The sequence below is a fragment of the Balaenoptera musculus genome, chromosome 19, assembly GCF_009873245.2.
Source record: "Balaenoptera musculus isolate JJ_BM4_2016_0621 chromosome 19, mBalMus1.pri.v3, whole genome shotgun sequence".
NCBI classification, from domain to species: domain Eukaryota; kingdom Metazoa; phylum Chordata; class Mammalia; order Artiodactyla; family Balaenopteridae; genus Balaenoptera; species Balaenoptera musculus.
In genome coordinates, this window is record NC_045803.1 from 44,925,424 (window position 1) to 44,947,919 (window position 22,496).

At 47.7% G+C, this 22,496-nt stretch overlaps 1 protein-coding gene across 2 annotated transcripts in view; it reads left to right on the forward strand.

Moving 5' to 3' along the window:
• The window catches only part of ZFHX3 (zinc finger homeobox 3), a 252,681-nt gene that overhangs the window by 136,702 nt on the left and 93,483 nt on the right, over positions 1 to 22,496 (forward strand). For both annotated transcript variants that reach the window (XM_036833736.1, XM_036833735.1), the window contains exon 4: positions 13,014 to 13,245. In XM_036833736.1, coding sequence (XP_036689631.1) covers positions 13,014 to 13,245 — 232 coding nt within the window. The remainder of the gene's footprint in view (positions 1 to 13,013; positions 13,246 to 22,496) is intronic.

Here is a 22,496-nt window from a genome sequence, read left to right on the forward strand (position 1 = left end):
GAGGGACGACGGCCCTTTTGTGATCCGTATACTGAAATAACGAAGTCGCTAAATACAGCCATTTATAGTCATTATCTCCTGCCAAAAACCCTTATTTAAACGAGCGGCGTATATTAGCAAACGTATTTATTCCCTCAGCCCCAGCGTCCCATCTGGGTCATCAAGGACTGCAGAGCCCCGTGTGGAAGTCCAGGGAAGCATTTCCTGAAAAGAATGACTCACGGTGGGCTTGGGTGGGATCACCTGTGCTCTGCCATCCCAGAGGCGAGGAGACGGGGTGCTGGCTCAGGGGTGATGGGGAAAGACTTCAGGCCGAGGCGCTATCTGCCTCCTCCGGTGGCTGTGCAGCCTTTTAGCAGGTGGAGAGGGTGTTGGGGAGAGTTTCCAGGCAGGAGAGGCGCCGAGACCAGAAAGACGAGGGTTGGTGGTTGAGGTGGCAACTGCCAGCCGTCTAGTTGTATGTGGGGCATGGCGTGGAGTGGAGGGTTGAAATCTGAGGAGGAAGGGGATTGGACTTGCTTAGCTAGGTCTTGAGTGGCCAGCTGAAGACTGAGAGCAGCAGTGGGGCATTAGAGGAGATTGTTTAGACTTTCAGCCGGCCATCGCTCAGTACCTGCTGTGGGTTGGGAGCTCTGCCCAGAACCGAGATAGAAAGTTGTCCCCACCTGTGAGGTGCTGTCGACAGTATGGCGGAGGAGCAGGGGGCGGTTTGAACCACAGTGAGATGAGTACAGTGTGGACCCTGCTCCTGGCGGTTTGCCGGCCCAGAGGAGGGAGAGGTGGAGCTGGGAGCTGGGAAGGGCTTCGGAGAAGGAGTGGCCTGGGAGCTGGGACTTTGCACAAGGGAGGGATCTGATGTCTCTAGCTGTATATTTATTTTCTTTTATTCTGCTCATCCCCATACCTTTAAAAAGACTGTTACTCTCATTTTACTTCATTCACATTATGCAACTGTTAACTTTTGAAATTCAGTAGTGTGACCCACTCCGTGATCTTTTCCAACTAATAAAATAGAGTTTTCAGATGGGTCTCATTCCTTTGGTTTCATTATTCCCAGAGGTCTTGCATTCTGGAGCAGATGGGTGGTGGGCCCTGATGCAAACCTCAGGGAAAATAGAGGTTTTATAGATATATCTTGGGCACTGAACTGTTTCTGATCCAGAAAGGACCAACTTGCTAACTTACTCATCCTCTAAGACGGTGGTTGTCAAATGAGCTTGCGTCGGAAGTGTCAAATGAGCTCGGCCTGCACCCTCGAGGCTCCCGTAGACCTGGACAGGGTCTGAAGGGTTCCTAGGAAGTGCTGACGCTGTTGGTCCAGGGCCCACACTTTGGGAACCCCTGCTCTGTCTAAGCCATGCAGCCACTGGGAAAAGGCACTGCTGTATTCTTGGTGGAATGTTCCTTTACATGGCCCTTTCTTAAGGACTTCCCCAGTGGGCTGTCTTCCTAGCCAGTCACAGCAGGAACAAGGGTGCAGACACACAGTGCCCTCCAAGGGAGAAAAGATGGCTCTCCAGACTCCCCAGGAGCCCTCCAGGTTATCCTTGTGGGAATTCAAACTCCTGCAGAGCCTGTGTGAATTGCAAAGATGCTGGGACAGGTGAAGTGGGATTCTAGACTCTTTTTTTTTAATTAATTTTTTAATCTTTGGATGCATTGGGTCTTCGTTGCTGTGCACAGGCTTTCTCTAGTTGTGGCGAGCAGGGGCTACTCTTCGTTGAGGAGCACGGGCTTCTCACTGCGGCGGCTTCTCTTGTTGCGGAGCATGGGCTCTAGGTGGGTGGGCTCAGTAGTTGTGGCTTGCGGGCTCCAGAGCTCAGGCTCAGTAGTTGTGGTACACGGGCTTAGTTGCTCCGCGGCATGTGGGATCTTCCCAGGCCAGGGCTCGAACCCGTGTCCCCTGCATTGGCAGGCGGATTCTTAACCTCCGCGCCACCAGGGAAGCCCTGGGATTCTAGACTCTTGACTTTCCTCCTCCTTGTCTGTGAGGGCTCACCCATTCTCAGGAACAAAACTCGATCTCAAAAGCAGACATCACCTGTGAAGAGTAGCAGATTTGTTCTTGTCCGGCTTCAGTCCGTGGCCCCCCATTGTGGCTGTCAGAAACCAAGATTCAGCCTGGTCTCCCTTCTCTCCTTCTGTGAGAGGCCCCTCTTGTAGTCTGGAAACGGGGTGGGGGGGATGAGGGCCCTAATAGTGACAGCCCACGGGAAACCAGCAGACACCCAGAGATCCCCCAGCTCAACGGGTGCTCCCGTGCTTTGAGCTCACACCCATTGGAATGATTAATTGATGTCCTCCACTCTGCTGGACAATTAAGGAAAGCAGGAGAAGGAGGGAAAAGTCTTCAGTTGGACCTAATTTGGCACCATATTGTTTTCTGTTAATCTATTTTGTTTTCTGTCCGTCTGTCCCCGGGGACGGGTGCCTTGCTGCTTGCTGAAGCATGCATAACTAATGTCCTCATTAAGGGCTGATCTGTTTATCAGGGCCATGCGAGGAAGCCAGCCTGCCAAACCTAGGTGCAAGCAGGGAGCTGTTACCTCCCTCTGGGCCTTAGCCCCACCTCATTAAGCTGGTCCCGGCTATTGATTGGGAGCCTGTGTTTGGAAGAGTCTTACTTACTCCATGCATTATCTTGACAGATTGATCAGACCTGATTGAGAACCTCTTAAAGGAACGAACAGCTGTAATGGGAAAGTTGGACTCTGTCATCCGTTAGGATGATTCTGGGAGCAAGAAGAACAAGTCTGACATCTTGGAGCAATTGTATTTACAATTAACATGGCTGAAAACGATTGCCTCTATTGATCCCCCCTTCCTGCAATTACAGCCCCATTGTTTACATTCCAGCACTTCAGTTATAAAAAGGAAATTCAATAATTATTGCATTATTTAAAGTTAAAGTGCCACAGAGTTTGCTGGCTACGCTTGCTGGTTGATTTAACGTTCAGTAAAATCCATGCTGAGCTCTCCATCTTGAGGCCGAACAGTATCGGCTTTTAATGAGACTTAAAAAGGGGGGGAAGGAGAGCAAAACCTAGTGTACAGGGTGTTTGTCTGGGTTATTTATGGGGGGGGGGGGGAGTGGAAACCTGAAAGCAGGGCAGAGAAACTAGCCGTGTCATCTTTCGCAAAACTGTGTCCCCTCTCACCACGTGGCCGTCCACTCTGCAGCCAGCCATCTCCTGGTCTCTCGGCTCCACTTCCTCAAAGAAGCATTTTTCTCTTTCTACTCTCTCGGTCCCTTGTCCCCCTCCCACAAGTGTAACTTATCTTCCTCAACCTTCAACAAAATCCAGATAATTTAAGGAGAAAGGGTGAAATGTCTTAGCAGCCAGAATGAGCGACATCAAAGGCATTTGTTTAGAGGGAATTTTTCTCTCGTGCCTGGTCACTTTCCCATTTTCTGTTTCAAGGGAAGAAATGAAATAAAAATTAAGCCCCTCTTACGAGGAAGACATCAGCCCTGTGCGTGCCCACTGCCCCCTGCCCATCTCATGCTGGCGGCCCGTGTTCTTCTCTCATAATGAAGGTGATGAGGGTATTTGAGCTGGAGCTTGAGCTCGTGGGAGCTCAAGAGAAACCTCCAGGTTGGAGCCCCAAGTTCATGCTCTCAGCAGCAGCAGCGAGAAAGTTCAAGAGCATGGGGGGAATTTTAAAGACCATTTTATTTTGCTCATATTTGGTGGAAGCTCTCCCGTGGGCCCGGTTCCAGCGAGACATCTGGATAGGTGCGCTCAGCAGGGTGCAGGGCTCGCAGGGAAAAAGTGATGCCTCATGCCTCGCCATCAAGAGTCACGCCTTCAGCCACGGCCCCACGAAATTTTAGACTGCAGGTGTGAAAGGGGAGAGGAAGATGAATAGAGCCAGTTCCGACTTCTATGAAGTATCTGGGGCAGGCCAGTAGCAGGCAGCTGCTTCCGAGTGACTTTTTCATTAAAGGGGTAAATTCTCGTGTGCAGGCGTTGCATGATGTATCGAGTGCAGTTTGCTAGAATCTGAAATACTCTTTGGGAAAAGGCGGGCAGTTCGGAAGTGTTAGGCCTTGGAAATTTTCCTTTGTACGGGGGAATGTCTCCATGTATTCTGACTTAGGTCTCTGTTCTGTGGCAGTTGCTGTCCAAAGCAGCTGTTCTCAGAGTGTGATCCCAGACCAGGGGCGTCAGCATTCCGCCAGGAAGATTGTTAGAAGTGCAAATTCTCCATCCTTACCCCAGACCCGGTGAATCAGAAACCCCTGGGGTGGGCCCGACACTCTCCGCCACCACCAGGTGCTTCTGATGCACGCTCCAGTTAGAGGACCGCTGAGCTGGAACACATCTGCATCATTAACCACCAAGCCCATGGCGGCGTACCTGCCAATCAGAGGTGAGGAAGCAAAATCTGGTCTCAAGGTAGAGAGATGATGCCTGTGCCAGATATTCAGGTAGTCCTTCACACCTTCTGAGTGATCTTCACATTTGTTTGCTCATGTGGGTTTTTAAAATTGCCTCCAAGGAAGACAGGGCAAGTATAAACATCTGTATTTTACAGATGAAGTAACGCACCTGTTTTGACCACCAGACAAGTATATTTGTCCTGCTGTGTTGACTGTCATGGGGTTGGAGATACAAATAAGCAAATCCTTCAGAGCGGATTTGGGGAATCGGCGCCATGTCTGCAGCCTTTTCAGCAAAGTTCTCCTTTCCTGGTTCTCACCTGGGATGTTGGCAGATGTGATAAAAGAGCAAGGGTTCTGATTTTCATTATATTGACACCTCACGGGCAGAGAGATCCAGAGAGAACAGATGGGGTTCTGTGGCAAGGACATGGACCTGGGGTGTGATCCTGGCTCTGCCTGCACCAGCTGCACGACTTGGGCAAGGGACTTAAAAATTAAGCACCTCTTGTAAGGAAGAAGTCGGTCCCGTGTGTGTGCAATTTCCCCTCTATTTTATAATTTCTGTGCATCGCAGTTTCTTTATTGTCAACGAGGGATTCTTCTTTGGCCCTGGGGGGTGGTTTGGGGGGGGTGGTTCCCAGGGAGGGGGCAGAATAGATTGGTCATAAGGAGGGAAATGTCAAATAGGTAAATTCAGTAGACATTCATTTCTATTCCTAATCCCCAAAGCTTAACTAGTTTGAAAGATAATGATAGTAATAATAATAGCCTTGTTGATTCTGAAGGCAAGCCGTACATCGGGCACTGTATTACGCACTTCGTGTGAGTTATCCCGTTGACCTCTCCCAGTGGTGCTATGAGGAGCTTCTGCTGTTGTTCCAACATTGCAGATGAGGCAACTGAGGCCCACCCCGTGTGTGTAGTTTGCTGAAGGGAGCACAGAGGGAGGGTTTTCCCTGGCCTGCCTTAATCCAGAGTTCACCTTAAACCACCGTTATGACTACAGTGTGACATGGAGTTGAATGAGGACCAGCTTGAGTAGCATGTATATGGCAGCCTTTGTTTTGTGTGGGGACTTGCACCTGTGAGAGCTGGAAAGTAGCGTAAGGGAAGAAGCACATCTTAATGAACTCACTGTTACCAGTGCCCTTAGTGAAGGGCTGATCTTCAGATCCAGGGAGCTTTGGGTAGTTCCTGGAGGATAGTCAGTTTGATGTTAGCCTTGTGGGACCTGCTTGATTGTTTTCCCCACCACATACCTCCGTTGGCTTCCGAGCTTATGTAGATGCCCATTTGCCCGTCGTGGAAACTAGCCCTTATTTTGCTTGAGACCTCAGGCTCCGATGGGCCCTTTCCTTAGGGAGGACTCTTACACACCTTATCAGCTTCCTCTCTGTGTCTAGTTATGCCACAGTCCTTTCTGGAGTTTTCCCAACAGAGGGAAATGAAATCTGTTAGGGATGGCATCAACATTCCACGAGAGTCCATGCTTGTATTTTTCTAGAAAAGATTTCAAAGCCAAGGCCGATACAACCTATAGATTGCAGATTTATGCTTATTTTTTCCCTAGAATTTACTATACTTCTCTCAAGGAACATTCATCTTGAGACTTTTGAATGAGGAAATATCATTCATGCAAGCGAAGAGATGCAGGGCTAGAAAGTCTTGACTCTGGCCTTGGAGCTCGGATGCTGAGAGCGAACAGTCATGGCTTGTTCCAGGGCGTGAGGAGACTGGCCTAGAAACTGGAAAATAGGTCAGAGCAACGCAAATGGATTGATCTAAGGGAATATTTTTACTTCCTTTCACGTTCCCTTGTAAATGGTGGTTGGGGCTTATATCTTACGCTGTCTGCTGGGCTCCTGCAGTGAAATAGGACTAAATTAACAGGTGCCGAGGATGAGGGCATGAGTGGGTGAAAAGCCAACATGAAACAGAGAATACGTATATATTTAGGTTGACCTTCCGGAAGCTTTCCTAAGAATGCGACATTAAATTTGGAACTGTAACACAACCCCTGATTAAAAAAATTAACCACCCCCATTCTGGATTGCATTACACCTGAAACAATTTCTTTTTTAGGCATTCAAAGTGAATACCCGGGTCTGGAGAGTCCCGTGTTCCAGAACGTACCCCGTGGTCATTGCGGTGTAGCTGGGCAGCCGTGGGCCTGACCTCCAGGCCTGGGTTCCTGTCCTGTTTCTTCCATGCTCTGTGGGACCCTGGGGGCGAGGAGTCACATGACTTCTTGGAGCTTTGGGTTTCTCCAAGGACAGGAGCCAAACGCTGCCCATGTCAGGGTGTCATGAGAAAATTAAATGTGTGAAGGTGCTTCCTCAGCAGTAAATGCCATGCATGGGTATGATGGTGAATTAACACCTGCTTCCTTCCTCCTTATTTCATCTTACTGGGTAATTAGCAGCTTCTCTCTGGACCCTCATCTTCCTGTTCCTTCTCACTGGAAGTGTTGGTGAGACTTTCATAGTCCTCACCCCAAGCCCCGGGCTTGCTGTGGTTAACAGTTTTTTCCCTCCAGAGGCCTGATGCAACAGCAGCCTGTTGCGTTGGGGACCTCTGTTTTATGGATTGAGAGGCTCTTCTCCCTGCCTGTGCCGGGTTGCACTTCCGAGCTCCACAGGCGTGTCGGGCCTTTTTGAACGCCCGCCGTGGGGCTTCCTCTCTGTGATGCGGGAGGTGTCTGGTCTGCCGCTTGCCCGGAGGGCTGCCTGGGAGCTGCTTTACCCCGTCAGGGAGCTTCGCTGTTTGCTTTGCCCTCCGAGTACAGTTGCGTTGTATCCATGGGAGGATGTGGTGAGCGGGGTGGGCGTTCGTGTGTTCATTGTAACAGTTATTATTCCCCGAGGAACCTTCGTTTGTGAGTCGTGTGTTTTCATTTGTGAGTGTGCGTGTGTGTGTGTGTGTGTGTCAGAGTGTACTTTGTCCATTTCTCCTTTAAAGGGGAGGCTTTGACAAAACCTGATCAATATTTTGCATTCCATGCATGAAGAACCAGATGTTAGAAGTTTCCTATTGTTGGGGAGGAGGAGGGAGCCAGGGCCCCTCCAGATTTATAGAAATCGATGTCCTCTGACAGAACTTGGTTAGTTTTCCTGGGAAACAAGTAACAGGAACACATTTTTTTGATTTTCACGATGAATTATTTTCTAACAAGAGCCCTCTTTTCGTCTCTTGGACTTTCATTCGTTGGCCAGGGTGGACGAGCCCAACATGTTAATGGGGTGGAATCCCACAAATAACGCGGGCTGGCTCCTTTCCTTTCTTTTTTAATTATTAATTTGCTTTTTGCACTCGGCCTCACGTGCCAGGCCTATTATTCAAGGCACCTCTTGTTGTATTGAGGTCTTTTCTCTTCCAAGTTCTTCCCTCGGAACCAGACCCAGAAGGGAAGACGTGGGACATTGGATGTTTCCGTGTCAGGCGCACAGGAGTGTCGCCTGCCAGCTAAACCAGGACAGAACGAGCGTTTTAAATTATAAATGCTCCGACAGGATCGGCCAGATGGACAGGAAAGGGTCCCTGACCAGTGTGAGGGAGCCCCGCTTGCTCATTTCCAGCACAGGTGCTGCCCACCTAGTGTGTGTGAATCCAGTTGCTGCTCGATTGCTGTGAGGACAGTCTGTTTTCTGCCGCACGGTGGTCAGTTGGAGAAGTTGGAGTTTGTTGGGCTCTTTCTCCGTTTCCATTTATGAGTCACACTGGATACTTATTCCCTTCTTGTGGGTCCTTGTACTTCTCTGAGCTTTCAGGAAGTAAATCCTCTTGCCACGTGTAGAAGTTCCTTTCGGTGGAAACAACAGTACACTTGCAGTTCATATAACCCAGTGTTTTGCAGGCACTTTAAAAAACAGCCAGTGAGATTGGGGGAAAACAAGGAAACCCTAGGCGGTTCAGGGTTCAGGGTTATAGGAGAGGCTGGCTGAACCGAGTGAGTTTGGTTGGACCTCGGTTGCCACTCTTCTTTAGCTGGGTAGGTCTCCCTTTCTTGATTTACTAGTTGGTCCTGCTTCTTCATTATTCATTGGTGGGTAGATGTTGATTTTTCTTGAGTGAGCCAGTGATTTTCACCGGTCCAGCTGGAGGGTGTATTCTCACAATGGTATTCACACTAAAGGGGTGCCCTCCTTATATCCCTTGGCCTGTCTGCCAAGTCACCACCATCACTGCCTTATTACCTGCAGGGTCATGCCCTAGGGTAGGGCATAGTCTCTGTGTGTGTGTGTGTGTGTGTGTGTGTGTGTATATGTGTTTACATAGTGTCTCATGTGTTGTAGATGCTTAGAATTGAACCAAAACCAAACCCTGCTTGATGGGCTCAGTGGCCAGTTTTCTTTGGGTCCACGTGTAGCACACTAACCACAGTTGAAGTTATTGTTCTATTTTCTTTTTTCAACTGCACACCTGACCCGATAGAGGTGAGCAGTTAAGAATCTTGAGCACAGAGTAAAGAAATAAATGGAAAAAGCCAAACAAGACCTGGGTCCTCCTTCCCAAGGATGGGCAGCCTTTGTGAGGGGGAGAGTGTTGGGGGAGTCCAGTGTCTGCGTGGGAGAAGAATTTCCTGCCTGCAGAGGAGAGCAAGAACTCTGAAAGGAGGCAGGCAGCTCCTCCACTGAGTGTTCCACTGGGATTTGTGCCTTGGTGGATTCTCCATATATTACAGTGAATTTAATTAAATACATTGTGATCCCAATTGAGGGTATTCTAACTAGCTGGGACAGGAACAAATCATTCTCCCTCTTTTCTCCAGATGAAAACATCTACTCTCTTCTGCAGGGAAAGCTTGTCCTTGGCTGACTGGCTTGCCCCGTGGAGTCCTCATCGGCCTCTGCAGCCCCATCCCCTCCTGCTGCGTCTTATTAGGCAGGTTCCAAGGGTGGAATTCTGGGGATGGGCCAGGGCATCTTGGGAAGGAGAGGGTGCCTGGCCAACAAGGTCAGGGCATTGACCCACTCAAGGCCTCGGAAATGACCAGATGGTGTGGAGTAGGTCACAGAAGTCAGGACCCAGGACCCTGCTGCTCGCTTTGGGCCCCCGTTTGCTGGAGATTGGACAGCCTGAGAATTACCGAGCTTACAAGATGTGGTGAGAACAGGAGCTGTCACATGCAGGTAGACCTCAAGAGACTCCAGTTGTGAGTGGAAGTTTGGGTTGGGTATAACCTTTATAAGCAGGTGTTTCCTAGGATGGAGAAATAGTTTATTCTGGATTTTTGTGTGTATGTCTTGAAGAATGAACTTGGAGTGCAAAAGCAAGCTTGGAATTTTGAATTATGCTTCTGTGCAAGTCTCTAAGAGAGGACCCTAAAATGTTCCCTGCACCGGGATCAGTGGGAAAGGCCGTGGCTCTGTTTTCCGCATTTCCTTTTATTCTTTTCTCTACCATTTGTAGCATGTAACCATTTCCCTTCCAAAATGGTTCTCACGTGGCAGACAGAAGAATTCCTGGTGGCAGTAGAGACTGCCGCTGACCACCATGAGTCAGGTGTAGTGGTTTGGGGACATCATCCTTATACAGTTATTTTTTAAACAGGAGTCCCCAGTATCATGTTTATTTTAGTTCAGGATTTATACAGCCCTGTCACCCAGGAACCCATGGATTTGAGGACAAAATACATCTGACATCTGACAACTCCCATCCAACACTTTTTGGCCATGTTATTCTCTCTTCTGGCTCAGAGACTGGAAACCCCAGCTGTTTGGAAAAGAACCCTCACATCCATATTAAAATTTTATGTTTAAGATTCAGAGCTTTAGTGCAAGGAAGTCCTGTTTCATGGGAAAGTAATGAGAATTTGGGGTTAGGGCATTAATGGTACTTGCTCTGATTTCATAGTTCATGATACCACCAAAATCCCTCGACAGAGCTTACTGCTTTAGATGCCATGGGTATTTTCCCTGTTATCTTTCATTCAGTCAGTTTTTGTTGAAACTTTAATAAATGTCATTCTTTTGGTCTTAGTGATCCAAGACAGCAGTTTCTGGCTCCTGTACAAGTTTCCTGTTCCTCAATCCCAAGCCAAACTCTTGCTCCCAGGAATATCCTGGTGCAGTTTTTGACTTTCGGGGGTCCCTGTGGAGAAGTCGGGGAGAAGGAGCATGGACGAGCGCATCATTTTCCTTTCCACCTAGCCCCTCAGACTCTCCTTCTCCCCAGGGTTGCAGCCTCCAGAAAACGTTGCTTTGGTGCTTTCCATACTCCTGAAATCCTCTGTGAGGAGCCTTATGTCAGAGGCAGCAAACTGAAGATAAACGATTAAAAAAAAAATCAGCTCAAATTTATTTCAAGAAAAGTAGCTTTATATTTTCAGTTGTTATAATTTGACAGTTAACACTGAGCTTGCTAGTTCTTCAAACTCCTTCTGGTTGTGATTGTTCTAGGACAGCTAGTACGGGGCCGGGGCAGGGAGGGAGGATATTGCTTTGTTCCAAGGCTCTGCACTTGAGTGTGTTTAAATCACCCATTTCGAGGACAGAAGGGATTGTTCTCTCTTGGTACCACTGAAGCCCTTCACTCTGTTATCTGCAAGTTGGCCCCAGAGCAAAAGTTATTATAGTAGTGTAGTTTTTCTACAGCACTCTATTGTTGCATTCGTATTTCCTCTTCCAACGAGGGCCAAACGTGCTTCTGGAATGTTCACACTTTTTCCGTGAACATAGGATGTGTGCATGTGAGCACGTGAGCTTCAGAGCCATGTCATCCAATAGGAAGTGCTGCTAGGGCCACTCTGGTATTTTCAGTATTAGGCAGAGTGCAGGACATTCTGACTGCTGTGCTTTCTGAGTGTCTCACCATACAGTGTGGACAAGAAAGATATCCAAGCAGGACCAGAAACAGTTATCAGGCGTGGGCATCAAATAGAGCAAGTATGGTCAGAAATGAGAGGGGCCGAACAAAGACGTCCCGAGGCATTTATCGTGTACTGTGTGTGGTCCCTTGGGCCAGGCTCTGGGGGCTAGAGGTGGGGATGAGGGTGAGGAGAAAGAGGGACGGACAAGTGGAAACATGAGCCCATAAAATACATTATCTGAACTTCCTCCTCCAAAAGGATGCTGGGGGATGTGAGACCCAGCTTCTAGTTCTCTCTCCCACTGACTAGCTGGGTTACCTTGGGTCAACCACTTAAACTTTTTGGAATTGTTTCTCCTGCTTTATGTGCACCCAATAGAAAAGTTCCCTCTTCCCCTAAAATGAACCATTTGAAATGGAGAAGGCGGCCTTCCTATACCAGGAGCGTGTCAGTTCCCTAATTGCTAATAAAAAGGGTCCATAGCTTTCAGCTATATTCTCAAAGAGGCCCCGAAGGGATGTGAACATTGTGCTTGGATAATCTTTAAGCCTTCTCCTAAATGCAGAAGTCTGGGGTCGGCTAACTGTTTCCATGGCCTCCACTGTCTTGTGCATCAGACTTTATTCCTGTGTGTGCCTGCTTCCTGCCAGCTCTGGGGCTTCTGTGTTCTGAAATCAGAGTACTGTGTTGACACAGACACAACACAGAGTGTAATTTTGACCATCTGAGCACTAAGCCAAATGACCTTGAGATGTTGACAGGGAAACTAGTCTGGAGAAATTTATTTTTCTGTCTTTTTTTTTTTTAATCCAGGGGAAAACCTAATTTTGGGTTCTCCGAATAGTCTGTAGCTCTAAATACAAAAACTTGAGTCATCTTTCTTGTGAAATAGCCAAACAGCAGCTTTGGCTCTGTGTTACTGACCTAAGATTCTATACAGGTAAGGTGACTATGTGGACCATCCCCTAAAACAGGGGCTGGTCACTTTTTCCGTAAAGGGCCAGATAATAAGATTTTAGGCTTTGCAGGCCAAACAGTCTCTATTTTTTTTTTTAATTTGTTTATTTATTTATCTATGGCTGTGTTGGGTCTTCGTTTCTGTGCGAGGGCTTTCTCTAGTTGCGGCGAGCGGGGGCCACTCTTCATCGCGGTGCGCGGGCCTCTCACCGTCGCGGCCTCTCTTGTTGCGGAGCACGGGCTCCAGACGCGCAGGCTCAGTAGTTGTGGCTCACGGGCCCAGTTGCTCCGCGGCATGTGGGATCTTCCCAGACCAGGGCTCGAACCCGTGTCCCCTGCATTGGCAGGCAGACTCCCAACCGCTGCGCCACCAGGGAAGCCCCGAACAGTCTCTGTTGCAACTCTGGAACTCTGGTGTTTAGAGAGCAGCCATAGACCACACACAAATTAACAGATGTGGCTGTGTTCCCATAAAACCCTATTTACAGAAATAAGCAGCAGGGTGGATTTGGCCTTTGGGCCATAGCTTGCCGACCCCTGTTCTAAATAAAGCAGGACACTCTGGAGAGTGGAAGGAGGAACCTTTAATTATTGTGCCAGGAAGACCAGTTTTATACTGGGAGGGTCGGATCTGTCAGCGTTTTCAGCACGCTGACGCGTGTGAGGGAGACGGGAACGAGAGCCAGCTTGGTACCGGTGAAGCCCTTCACTCTGTTATCTGCAAGTTGGCCCCAGAGCTGCTGGGGAAGGACCTGCTGGGAAAACCAAGCAACCCCCATGAGGGGTCCTTGGGCTGCTGCCAGGGCATGGTGGGCTGGGAGTGGCTAACCCGAGGCGTGTCCCTCTTCTTCACCCCTGTAGCACCTGCAGCAGCACGAGAGCGGCGTGGAGGGCGAGAGCTGCTACTACCACTGCGTCCTGTGCAAGTACTCCACCAAGGCCAAGCTCAACCTCATCCAGCACGTGCGCTCCATGAAGCATCAGCGCGGCGAGAGCCTGCGCAAGCTGCAGCGGCTGCAGAAGGGCCTTCCGGAGGAGGACGAGGACCTGGGGCAGATCTTCACCATCCGGAGGTGCCCCTCCACCGACCCCGGTGAGTGGTCTCGCGGGCATGGGAGGCCTGGGGCCGCCCGGGCAGTGGCCTCCTGAGGGCTGCGGCTTGGTGCAGCTGGCCCTCACGTCCGTTACCAGCCTCACAGGTGACCGCTGTGTTCTGAAGGGGACACGCAGGGATTGTTGCTTTTCCCATTTTTTAAAGGAACTTAGCACCACACTTTTCTTCAGATGTCACAAGCCGCTGCCCAGGGAGCAAGCCAACAGACGATGTTTTGTCCCCTCTCCCCACATTCTTCTGAGGTGCGCTCTAGATTCAGTGTTTTGGTTCAGATCGACATAAAGCAAACGCTAAACGATGTCTTGCTCAGTGTTGAGAATGGGCAGTGTGTGACCTCGAGTCTGGTCTGTAAGAATGAACTTCAGAGAAGATCGAAACATGTGTTTGTTATAAACATTGTGATTGTATTTGAGAGCGACCCAGTTGTTCCCGGCTCAGTGCTGGCTGTTACTTCACAAAGAGGGGGGAGACCTTCCAGGGGAGCTCACCCCACACTTCCACCTCCACCGTGTCCTCTCACCCGCCGTCCCCTTCTTCCTTCCCTGTGTGAGTCGCACTCCCACCGGGACCTCACTCGGTAGAATCTCCCCTCTCTCTTATTTTTTCACCCTTCCAGTCCCTTTCTCTCTGGTTGGGAACACAGGACAGTCACCTGTCTCTTTAAAAACCATTTATGGTTAAAGCCCTCCCTTAATCCTGTGTTCCACTCTCTCTCCAACAGCATCTTCAGATTCTTGAAAGAACACTCTGTGTTGGTCCATCTCCTGTTCACACGTCAGCCTGTCATAGCCCGTTTCCTCTCGTCATCAAACCATCCTTGAGAAGGTCACCACTGACTTCGGATTTTCCGAGCCCAGTGGCTACGTGCTGAGCCTTTTTCTTTCTGTGGTCTTTGAAATTGCTGCCCATTCCCTTCTGGAAGCGCCCTTCCCTGGACGTGTTTCTCTCTTGTCCTCCTGCTGCTCTGGACTATCCTCCACGCCACCCCCCAAGCCCCCGCCCCACACCCCGGCTCGTGGTCCTCAGGCTGCCCTACGTGCCGTCATCACCCAGGCACTAGGCCTGGCCCTCGGCTCCCAGCCTCTTGAAACTTTGTCTCCTGGTGTTGGCACGTGCCCTTCACACAGCTTCCTGGACCTCTCATGGGTGCCACCTCATACACGCTGGGCTCACAACTTCCCCTGCAGACCTCTTTCTCCTTCCGAGGGCATGCTGTCGAATGACCTAGCCGGGCTGCAGACTCAGGCCTTTTGGTCTCTCCATTGCCTACCGCATCCTCTCAGCCTCTCACATGTCGTGGCCATGTGGGGACTTTAATCCTAATGTTGTCATTCACATTTTTATGAAGTTTTTAAAGGCAAAAAGTTATATAAACCTTACTGTGAAAAATGGCATAGCCCCTGCCAGTCCCATTCCCCAGAGCACCGCCTTTCAAGTTTAATTGTTCCTTTTGTTACTTATTTCCATATTTCTTAACGAGCTTCTACTACTATTTCTTGATCAAAAAAATTTTTTTTTGGTAAGTTGTACACATTATCTATTGGCTTTCTACTCCAGAAGATGGGGATTTTACTAGTATGCCATTGTGCAAGCTCACACACTCATACCACTCACACACATACCCCCCATAATCCATATGCACTCTCTCTTACACATACACACACAGACACGGTACCCACACACCCCGGCGCCCTACACACTCAATCTTCCCCTCCCTTCATCTTCCATTATGATTAATAATTTGGGGGCATATTAATATTCAGTGTTTTTATTATTCTGACTCTATAAATATTAATCACAACTGAGCCATGTAGAGTTTTATAATTTCATTTACCTTCTTGTACAACTTTTTTGTTTTCCCTGGTTTTCTAGGTACCTATGATTAATTCATAGCTAACTCTCTGCCAGAGTAGATATTTTCTCATCTCCAAAGGCTCTGCTGTATCAGTTTATCTGTTAGCTTTGTTTCCTCCTGGAGACATCCCTCCCGAGCCCTCATGGACCCCTCTGCCCATGGCTCTTGTCTCCATCACCTGGCTGTAGCTTTGCTCCCTTTTTCCGTATAAATGAAACCGGATTCTCCAGTGATGGAATATACCAAAATTCGAGAATGCTTCCCCCCTGCTAGAGTAGGATTATCACAGAGGAGGGGCCAGTCCTCCCGGCAGTCAGTCTGAATTGTTGCTTAGGGAAAGTACTGTGTGGGTACCAGGATGATTTTTGTCACCTCCAGGTCACTGCAAGACTGACTGTGCCTTCCCATGTGTATTGTAAATGCCTCTTTTGGTTAAAGTTCAGTCTTAATCTCTGGGGCTTGTGCTTCGTGTCTGACCCCATGGCTCTGCGTGTGAGCCAGGGACGGGGCCCAGCACCCACAGACATGCCAGTGCCATCCAGCTGTGGGAATCCCTGCTCCCCACTGGGGCATTTTGTCCTGTTTGAGCCTGCCATTCCCTATTATTCTGCTATTAAGTCATTTCACAGGATTCTCCTTCCTCTGCCAATATACTCAGACCTATTTATTTCAGGGTTTAAAATTCTTTTTTTCTTTTTTTTTGTGAGCTCTGCATACATCATTGTTTCAATCTTCCGCTAAAAGCTGGTCCCTTTCGCCCCTCAATTCTTTCTTTCAGTCTGCTCAGAATTCCCTTTTTATTAATGAGGTGCCCCAAACTAAATAGTGTACAGCTGCCATTTCACCCGGGGTCTATGGACTGGAACAGACAGTTCCCTGTTTTATAATGTAATACTCCTATTTATGCAGTCGCTCTGGAATTGCTTTCTTACACCATTGCCTTCTGGGTTTCTCTCATTTAATGCGTATTAGGGTTTTTTTTTTTTTCCTCCTCCCGAAGTGTATGAGCAACTTTAGTCTAGATGATAGACTTCCTTTCTGTATTTCAAAATCCTTTTGTATTGTCTTTGGCCTGGAGTCATGTTTTTGCTCTCCACCCACCTCCCTCCCAACCCTGCACCCCTCCCACTCGTACGCTCTAGCTACGTTTATTTATACTCTTTACTAATGACAAAAGGGACAAATTATTAGATAATACTCATATTGGCATTAACAGTAACTCGGTTCTGTTTTAGAAACTCCTTTAAGATAACTCATCTTAAAATATATCCTTTTCCCTCCTGCCGGGAATTGACTGTTAAAAACTTCTTGGAAGAATGTCTTCAAGAAAAGGGACATTGTGGGCCTAGTAGAATTAATACATTGAAGGTCATCAGCTTCAAGTTTTGTAAACACAGACTTTATAAAATACAGGCATACCTCCTTTCACTGTGCTCCACATACTTCATTCTTTTACAAATAGAAGGTTTGTGGCCGCCCTGCATGGAGCAAGTCTGTGGGCCCCGTTCTTCCAACAGCACTTGCTCACTTTGTGTCTCTGTGTCACATTTTGGTAATTCTCGCAATATTTTAAACCTTCCACCAGCAAAAAATATTACGACCCCCTGAAGGCTCAGATGATGGTTAACATTTTCTAGCAATAAAGTATTTTTTAATTAAGGTATGTACATTTTTTAGACATAATGCTGTTGAACACTTAATAGACTACAGTATAGTGTAAATGTAACTTTTATACACCCTGAGAAACCACAAAATTCGTGTGACTCGCTTTATTGTAATACTCGATTTATCACAATGCTCTAGAGCCGAACCTGCAATATCTCTGAGATATGCCTGTATTCCCAGTTTTCTCCTCTGGAACGTAAGGATTGGGACACTAATCTTCAGCTGGAAACATCATTCACATAGCATAGGGCGGCCTCAGGGAATCTTTGGGCACCTTTCGGGAGCCCTGCCTATTCTGACTCTAAGCTGCGTACAAACGGTGGCGCTGTCTAGGGTTTTCGTTCCTGGTATTCTGTCATTGTCTGGTTAAACGATGGTGTTCTCTCTCCTTTCCTTCCTTTTCTTTCCTCCTCTCTTGTCCACATACAAGAAAGTTTTACACAAAAGCCATGAGAAATAACTTCCTTTCCTCCTGTCAGCCCAGGACCTCAGACCCTAGTCTCCTGTCGCCTTCTGCAGGGGGCAGGGCTTCCCTTGCTGAGGCTGATGGAGTGGACTCCGCCGTGGATTCTTCCCAGTGGGTGACAGAAATATCACTTCTTCAAATCTTACTTGTTAACTTAAGCCCACGTGTTTTCCAATCAGTCAGGCTGACCACGTAGCCTGCCAACCCACATGGAAGTGTGGAGAAGGAGAAATTGTGAAGGTCTCCTCTGCCCTTCAGAACTTTGTGGCAGTGGCCGGGATTTACACCCACCACAGGCCTTGTAACCCCTTGAGAGGCCTCATGACCAGACGTAAAGCATCTAGGTCCTGCCCTGCTGCACCAAAGGACTGAGTCTTGGTTGCTGACCGTGGGCTAATAAGTAGTCCACCCTCCCCTACACGGTCCTGCTTGTGGTCAAGCTTCACCCTTGCATCAGTGGGCAGCCTGAGTCCTGTATTATGTTGTCTTTAACCGAGGGTGATGGTCTTTGTCCATGCTACAAACACACATGTGCACACGCACACGCGCGTGCACACACACACACGGCCTTCCCATTAAAAAAAAAAAGTCTTGGAATTATACATCTCAGAGAAAAGAAAGTAACCAAACTAGATGAGGTTCACTGCATCCCAACATTTTTAGTGTGTGACCTGGTCTTTCCATTTGTGGCTTGAGTGTATTTTCTGCAAGAGCAAGTGTTCTCCTGACTTTGTTGGGACTTGGCTTTTCTGTTTCATCCCCACACACAGATAAAGGAAGAGAAAGCCTGTTGTTGTGGCCACACCCTGGGTTATATCTCCCAGTTGCTGGCTTCGGCTGTTTGCTTCCCCTTAGTTGACCAGAAGCTCTTGCAAGATGGAAAGCTCTCGTAGGTGAATCGTGTGTAGGATCAGCTTCCCTGTTTGCTTATTAAGAAGGCATTTCTGGCTCCCGGGTGAAACTGTAGTTAATTTCACTCTATCAGTGCCCTGGGCTTCCAGAAGACAAGAGGTGCTTTGTGTTTCTGTTCTCAGCCTTCCTCTCCTTTTCCTCCTCCTGTTTCTCTTACCCTCGCCTTAACTCCTTCTTTCACGGAGACGTCGACCTCCGAACATTGCACGGAAGTAATTTAATGATTCTTCATTGAGCACCTACTATGTGCAAGACTTTGAGTTGGGGGCACAGCTGCTGCTCTCCTCTCAGCTTTTGATGTGGATACACTGCATAATATGCCAGCCCAGGCATCCGGGGCAACTGGACGGTGGCTCAGTTTACAGAGAGCGCGCTCATTCAGAGTTTAGGGGAATATTTTGCTTGGAGCGGAAGACGGCGGCCTCCTTCACTGACACATCTTTGGCGCTCAAGGTAGTGAATTCCTGGGGTCAGGGAGGCAGACACAGCTGGCCAGGTGATGATGTGGTTTTGGTGACAGCCTTTACTGGAACACTCACCGGCTTCACTTGATGGGTTATTTTTTTGAACCAACTTCCAGGGAGTTCTGCTTAACTCGTACAGTTTAAGAGAATAAGAAAATGTACTGTTTTCCACTTTCTCATTTGTTTTTGTTTTGATTTTTCAAAATTGGCATAAGGCTGCCTTCTGAATATGAAAGGCATTTTTTTTTTTTTTTTGGAAATGGCTAAATTATATGCAATTTCACTGTAATTTTTCTTATAGCACTAAAATATGTTGTGGCCGGTTCTGCAGTTCTGAAGCACTGTTTTCATAAAACCAGAACAGTTATGCTCTTTCCTTTTTCCTTCTATGTGTCTTGTCCATGGGGTTTGGGAAAAAGTAGGGGTAAAGTATTTCTAACTAGAAAAGTTAAATGTAAAAAGAACGTCAGAACAAATCGGGGTGACTGAAAATTTAAGCACTCATGGAGGAGTAGAGAAAGTATGACTTGATCTGTTTTACATCCATTCCCTGATGAAGGACTGTTTGGACAAAGATTGTGAATTTCAGTGTGCTTTTTTAGAAAGCTGCTTTTCAGTGCAGGGATAAAGAGACATCATTATGTAGCGACATGGAAAGAGAATATAATATTGTTAAATGAAAAATGGAGTTTACAGAATAGCATATAGTTTGACTCTAATTTTTTTTAAAGCTTTTAAACTAACCATTCTAAGCATAGTTTGTAATTGGCATTTCTGGCTGTTTCATGGGTGGGATCTAATAGAGTGTCAGGCACATGGCAAGAGCTCAAATAGTGGTGGAGCTCATTGACAGAGGTATTAGCAAAATTGCTCACAAGAAACCAAGGGGTGAACCTTGGTTGTCTTTTGTTCATGGAGATAGTTTTCCGTTTGCCAATATAAAGTATACGTAGTTTGATTACTGTCTGATTTGCTTGCATTTTGCATCTACATGAAGAGGACAGGAGTACTTCTTAGGGTGTGTACTGTCTTGTTTTTCTGTTGGAACAGATGTTCCTGATTTGCCTTAATTAGTCCTCTAACAATCTACAAAGGTCAGCGCCAATTGCCTGTTCATTTACATTTGTAATTGTGATGGCTTCTGATTACATATTCCTTGTCTTTAGTCCTTCCTCTAAGTATATGCTAGTGTGTCCTCCCCTCCTCCCACCACATATGTGTGCATGTGCAGGCGTGCATGTGCACATACACACACAGACACCCACACCCCAGGCCAGTGTAGAAGCTAAGGCTCTGTCTCTTCATACAACACAGCTTTGTAGTGATGGCACTGTCTTCCCTGGAGCGTCAGAGTCTGTTATGAAGAGGCATCTTGGAGAGGCTGTTGCTTCTAAGCTAGGAATATAATGAAGCCAGAGTCAGGGAAATTACGTGGATACCAGGCAAGAAGTCCAAGAGCCATTATCTAGGAGCTTTCTTGAACTGGGTAATTAAGGGCAATTAAAGTCTTCTGCTTGCTCTCTGCAAAGTATGCTAATGATCTGGTGTGTTGGAAGGTGGACATGGGCAGAGTGCTGGTTCACTGCTGTCCCGTGCTCCTGGTCTAGAGGGGTCCCTCTGGAGACGATGTGACATCACCAGGATAGTCCTTGGGCAGTGGGTTCAGGGTCTACGACCTCCCACCTACTCTGTTTCCCCTCTGTCTTCGCCAGAAGAGATGAGCATCTGTACCAAGACATTCCACCTTCTAGAAATTATCTGAGATCTGGCTGCAGTAACCTGAGTTGCAATGATTATCATTTATTCGCCCTTTGATATTCTGGATCCACCATTTCCTAGTTGCTTTATTTTTATGGCAGGGTCAAAGCTGTCGAGGTTTTTGGGTTTTATTTCAGTATATAGCACTGGAGCATACGTTGCCTATATATTGGGCTGTATGTATGGCTAGACATTGCCTGCCCGGTTAGCCCTGTCCTCAGCTGGGGGCTCTAGTTGTCTTGCGTGCTGTCCCCTTGGGTAGGTAGTGGTGTGTGCCCTTATCGCCACCCTGCCCTGCCCACTCTGAGAGGTAGCAACACTGGCTGCTCCCTTCCAGGGAGGGTGATACCAAGGGGCAGGGCAAAAAGATAAAAGAAAAAAAGGCGCCTGCTGATGGTAACTGGAATTAGGAGAGACTGGGGGTCCTTTTGGAGGGGGGGTATTGAGGGTGAGCGTTAGGGGTCTCCTGTTTAGGGTTGTGAGCATGTCAGAGAGCCCAGAAACACAGGGATCCCCAAGGGAGACAGAGAATGTCGTGACACACCAAGTATCACTTCAGTGAAACTTTTCTGCCAAGTCACCTTTGAAAGGGGTATCCAAGGAGCCTGAAAGTTTGCAGCTTGACAGATGAACAGGGCTAGCTAGCCCGTGAGTCGGTGTTTGCGCTGGGTTGGGGTTAGGGTTGTGCACCTGGACTTCCTGTGGGTTGGGGATGGCGGTAGCGGGATGGAGCGGTCACCATCTACTGTCCTCCACCACGTGGGCAGATCCTCGTCCCAGCCGCTGCACTTCACACCTCCTGTGCTGCCCAAATGTAATTTTTCAAGAGAAAGGAAGATTTGTACCTGTTTTGCCTTTAGGAATGTCTAAAGAATCCATTTCTTGGGCTAGTTATATTAAACTTGTTCCTGACCTTGGTAGGGGGCCAGGGAAGTAGAACATGCATCTGTCTCTTTGCTTACAGAAATAGCTCAAAGCCTTCTTCTCAGAGTTATAGATGTTAAGGAAAGAAGCCCCTTCAAACTGTGACCCAATTAGGAGAATTAGAGTCCCACATGATTTTTTCAAACGTTGACTAGCAGCGGAAGGTTTTCTGGCCTCCCAAATCAGCACAAGCGCTGTCCAGAGTCCCCTGGTGGTTGGGTTTCTGGCCCCCTTGAGAGCAGCATGGAGGCTCCCCGAGATTCTCTGTCTGCCCGCTCTGCGCGGCAGCCGCAAGCCCCCCCGTGGCTGTTTAAGCTTAAATTAATTAGGGTTAAATAAAAATTTAAAGTGCAGTCTCTCTTGCCATACTAGCCAAATTTCAAGTGCTTCTTAGTCACATGTGGTTCATGGCTACCTTGGTGGACAGAACAGATTTCTGGAACAGTTCAGAAGGTTCTGACGGACAGCGCTGGCCGGCTGTGAGGGCGCATGAGACACTTACCCTGGCCCTGGGTTCCTCGCTGGGATCCTGCAGGTCCAGGCTGGGTCTGGGCTGTACTTTCCATAAAACTCTTTGGCTTCCGTTTTAAAGAATATGGTGCCTACCTGCCACCTGCTTTCTGCCAGGCTGTGTAGGCTGTATTCTTGATTGCTTTCCCATTTCTCTTTTTGCTTTTTTTTTTCCCCCCTCAGTTTTTCTCAGTATGGGAGAAATATGTTTTCAAATAGACATTTACTTTTGGTTTTGCCACTTTAGCCTAATCCATTAGCAGTTCTGAGGGAGTTCGGAAGGACTTTGTAAAGATGTATCCTTCAGAGTGGTTGTTAAAGGGCTTTTTATAGTTTTATACCTCAAGACTATATCTTGAGACCTTTTGTGTGTTTGTTAATAAAAAGAGCTATTTATTGCTTTTAAAAGATCCCTGACTTCTGCTCTAATTAGAATATTAAAAATTGGACAGTATGTGATTTTTCTTGGAAAAAGCCTGTCTGTTGTTTTAACTCAGTTTTATCCAGATCTGTTGTCCTCTCATGAAGACACAAAAAGAATCTATGTGCTTTTCTCTCACCATTTTCCTCGGTTTAAAATCCTCTGCTTAGGACAGAGTTTGTCCTTTCAGACTGCCTTAGTTTGCTTAGAGCTGCCATAACAAAACACCGTAGGCCGAGTGCCTTAAACAACAGA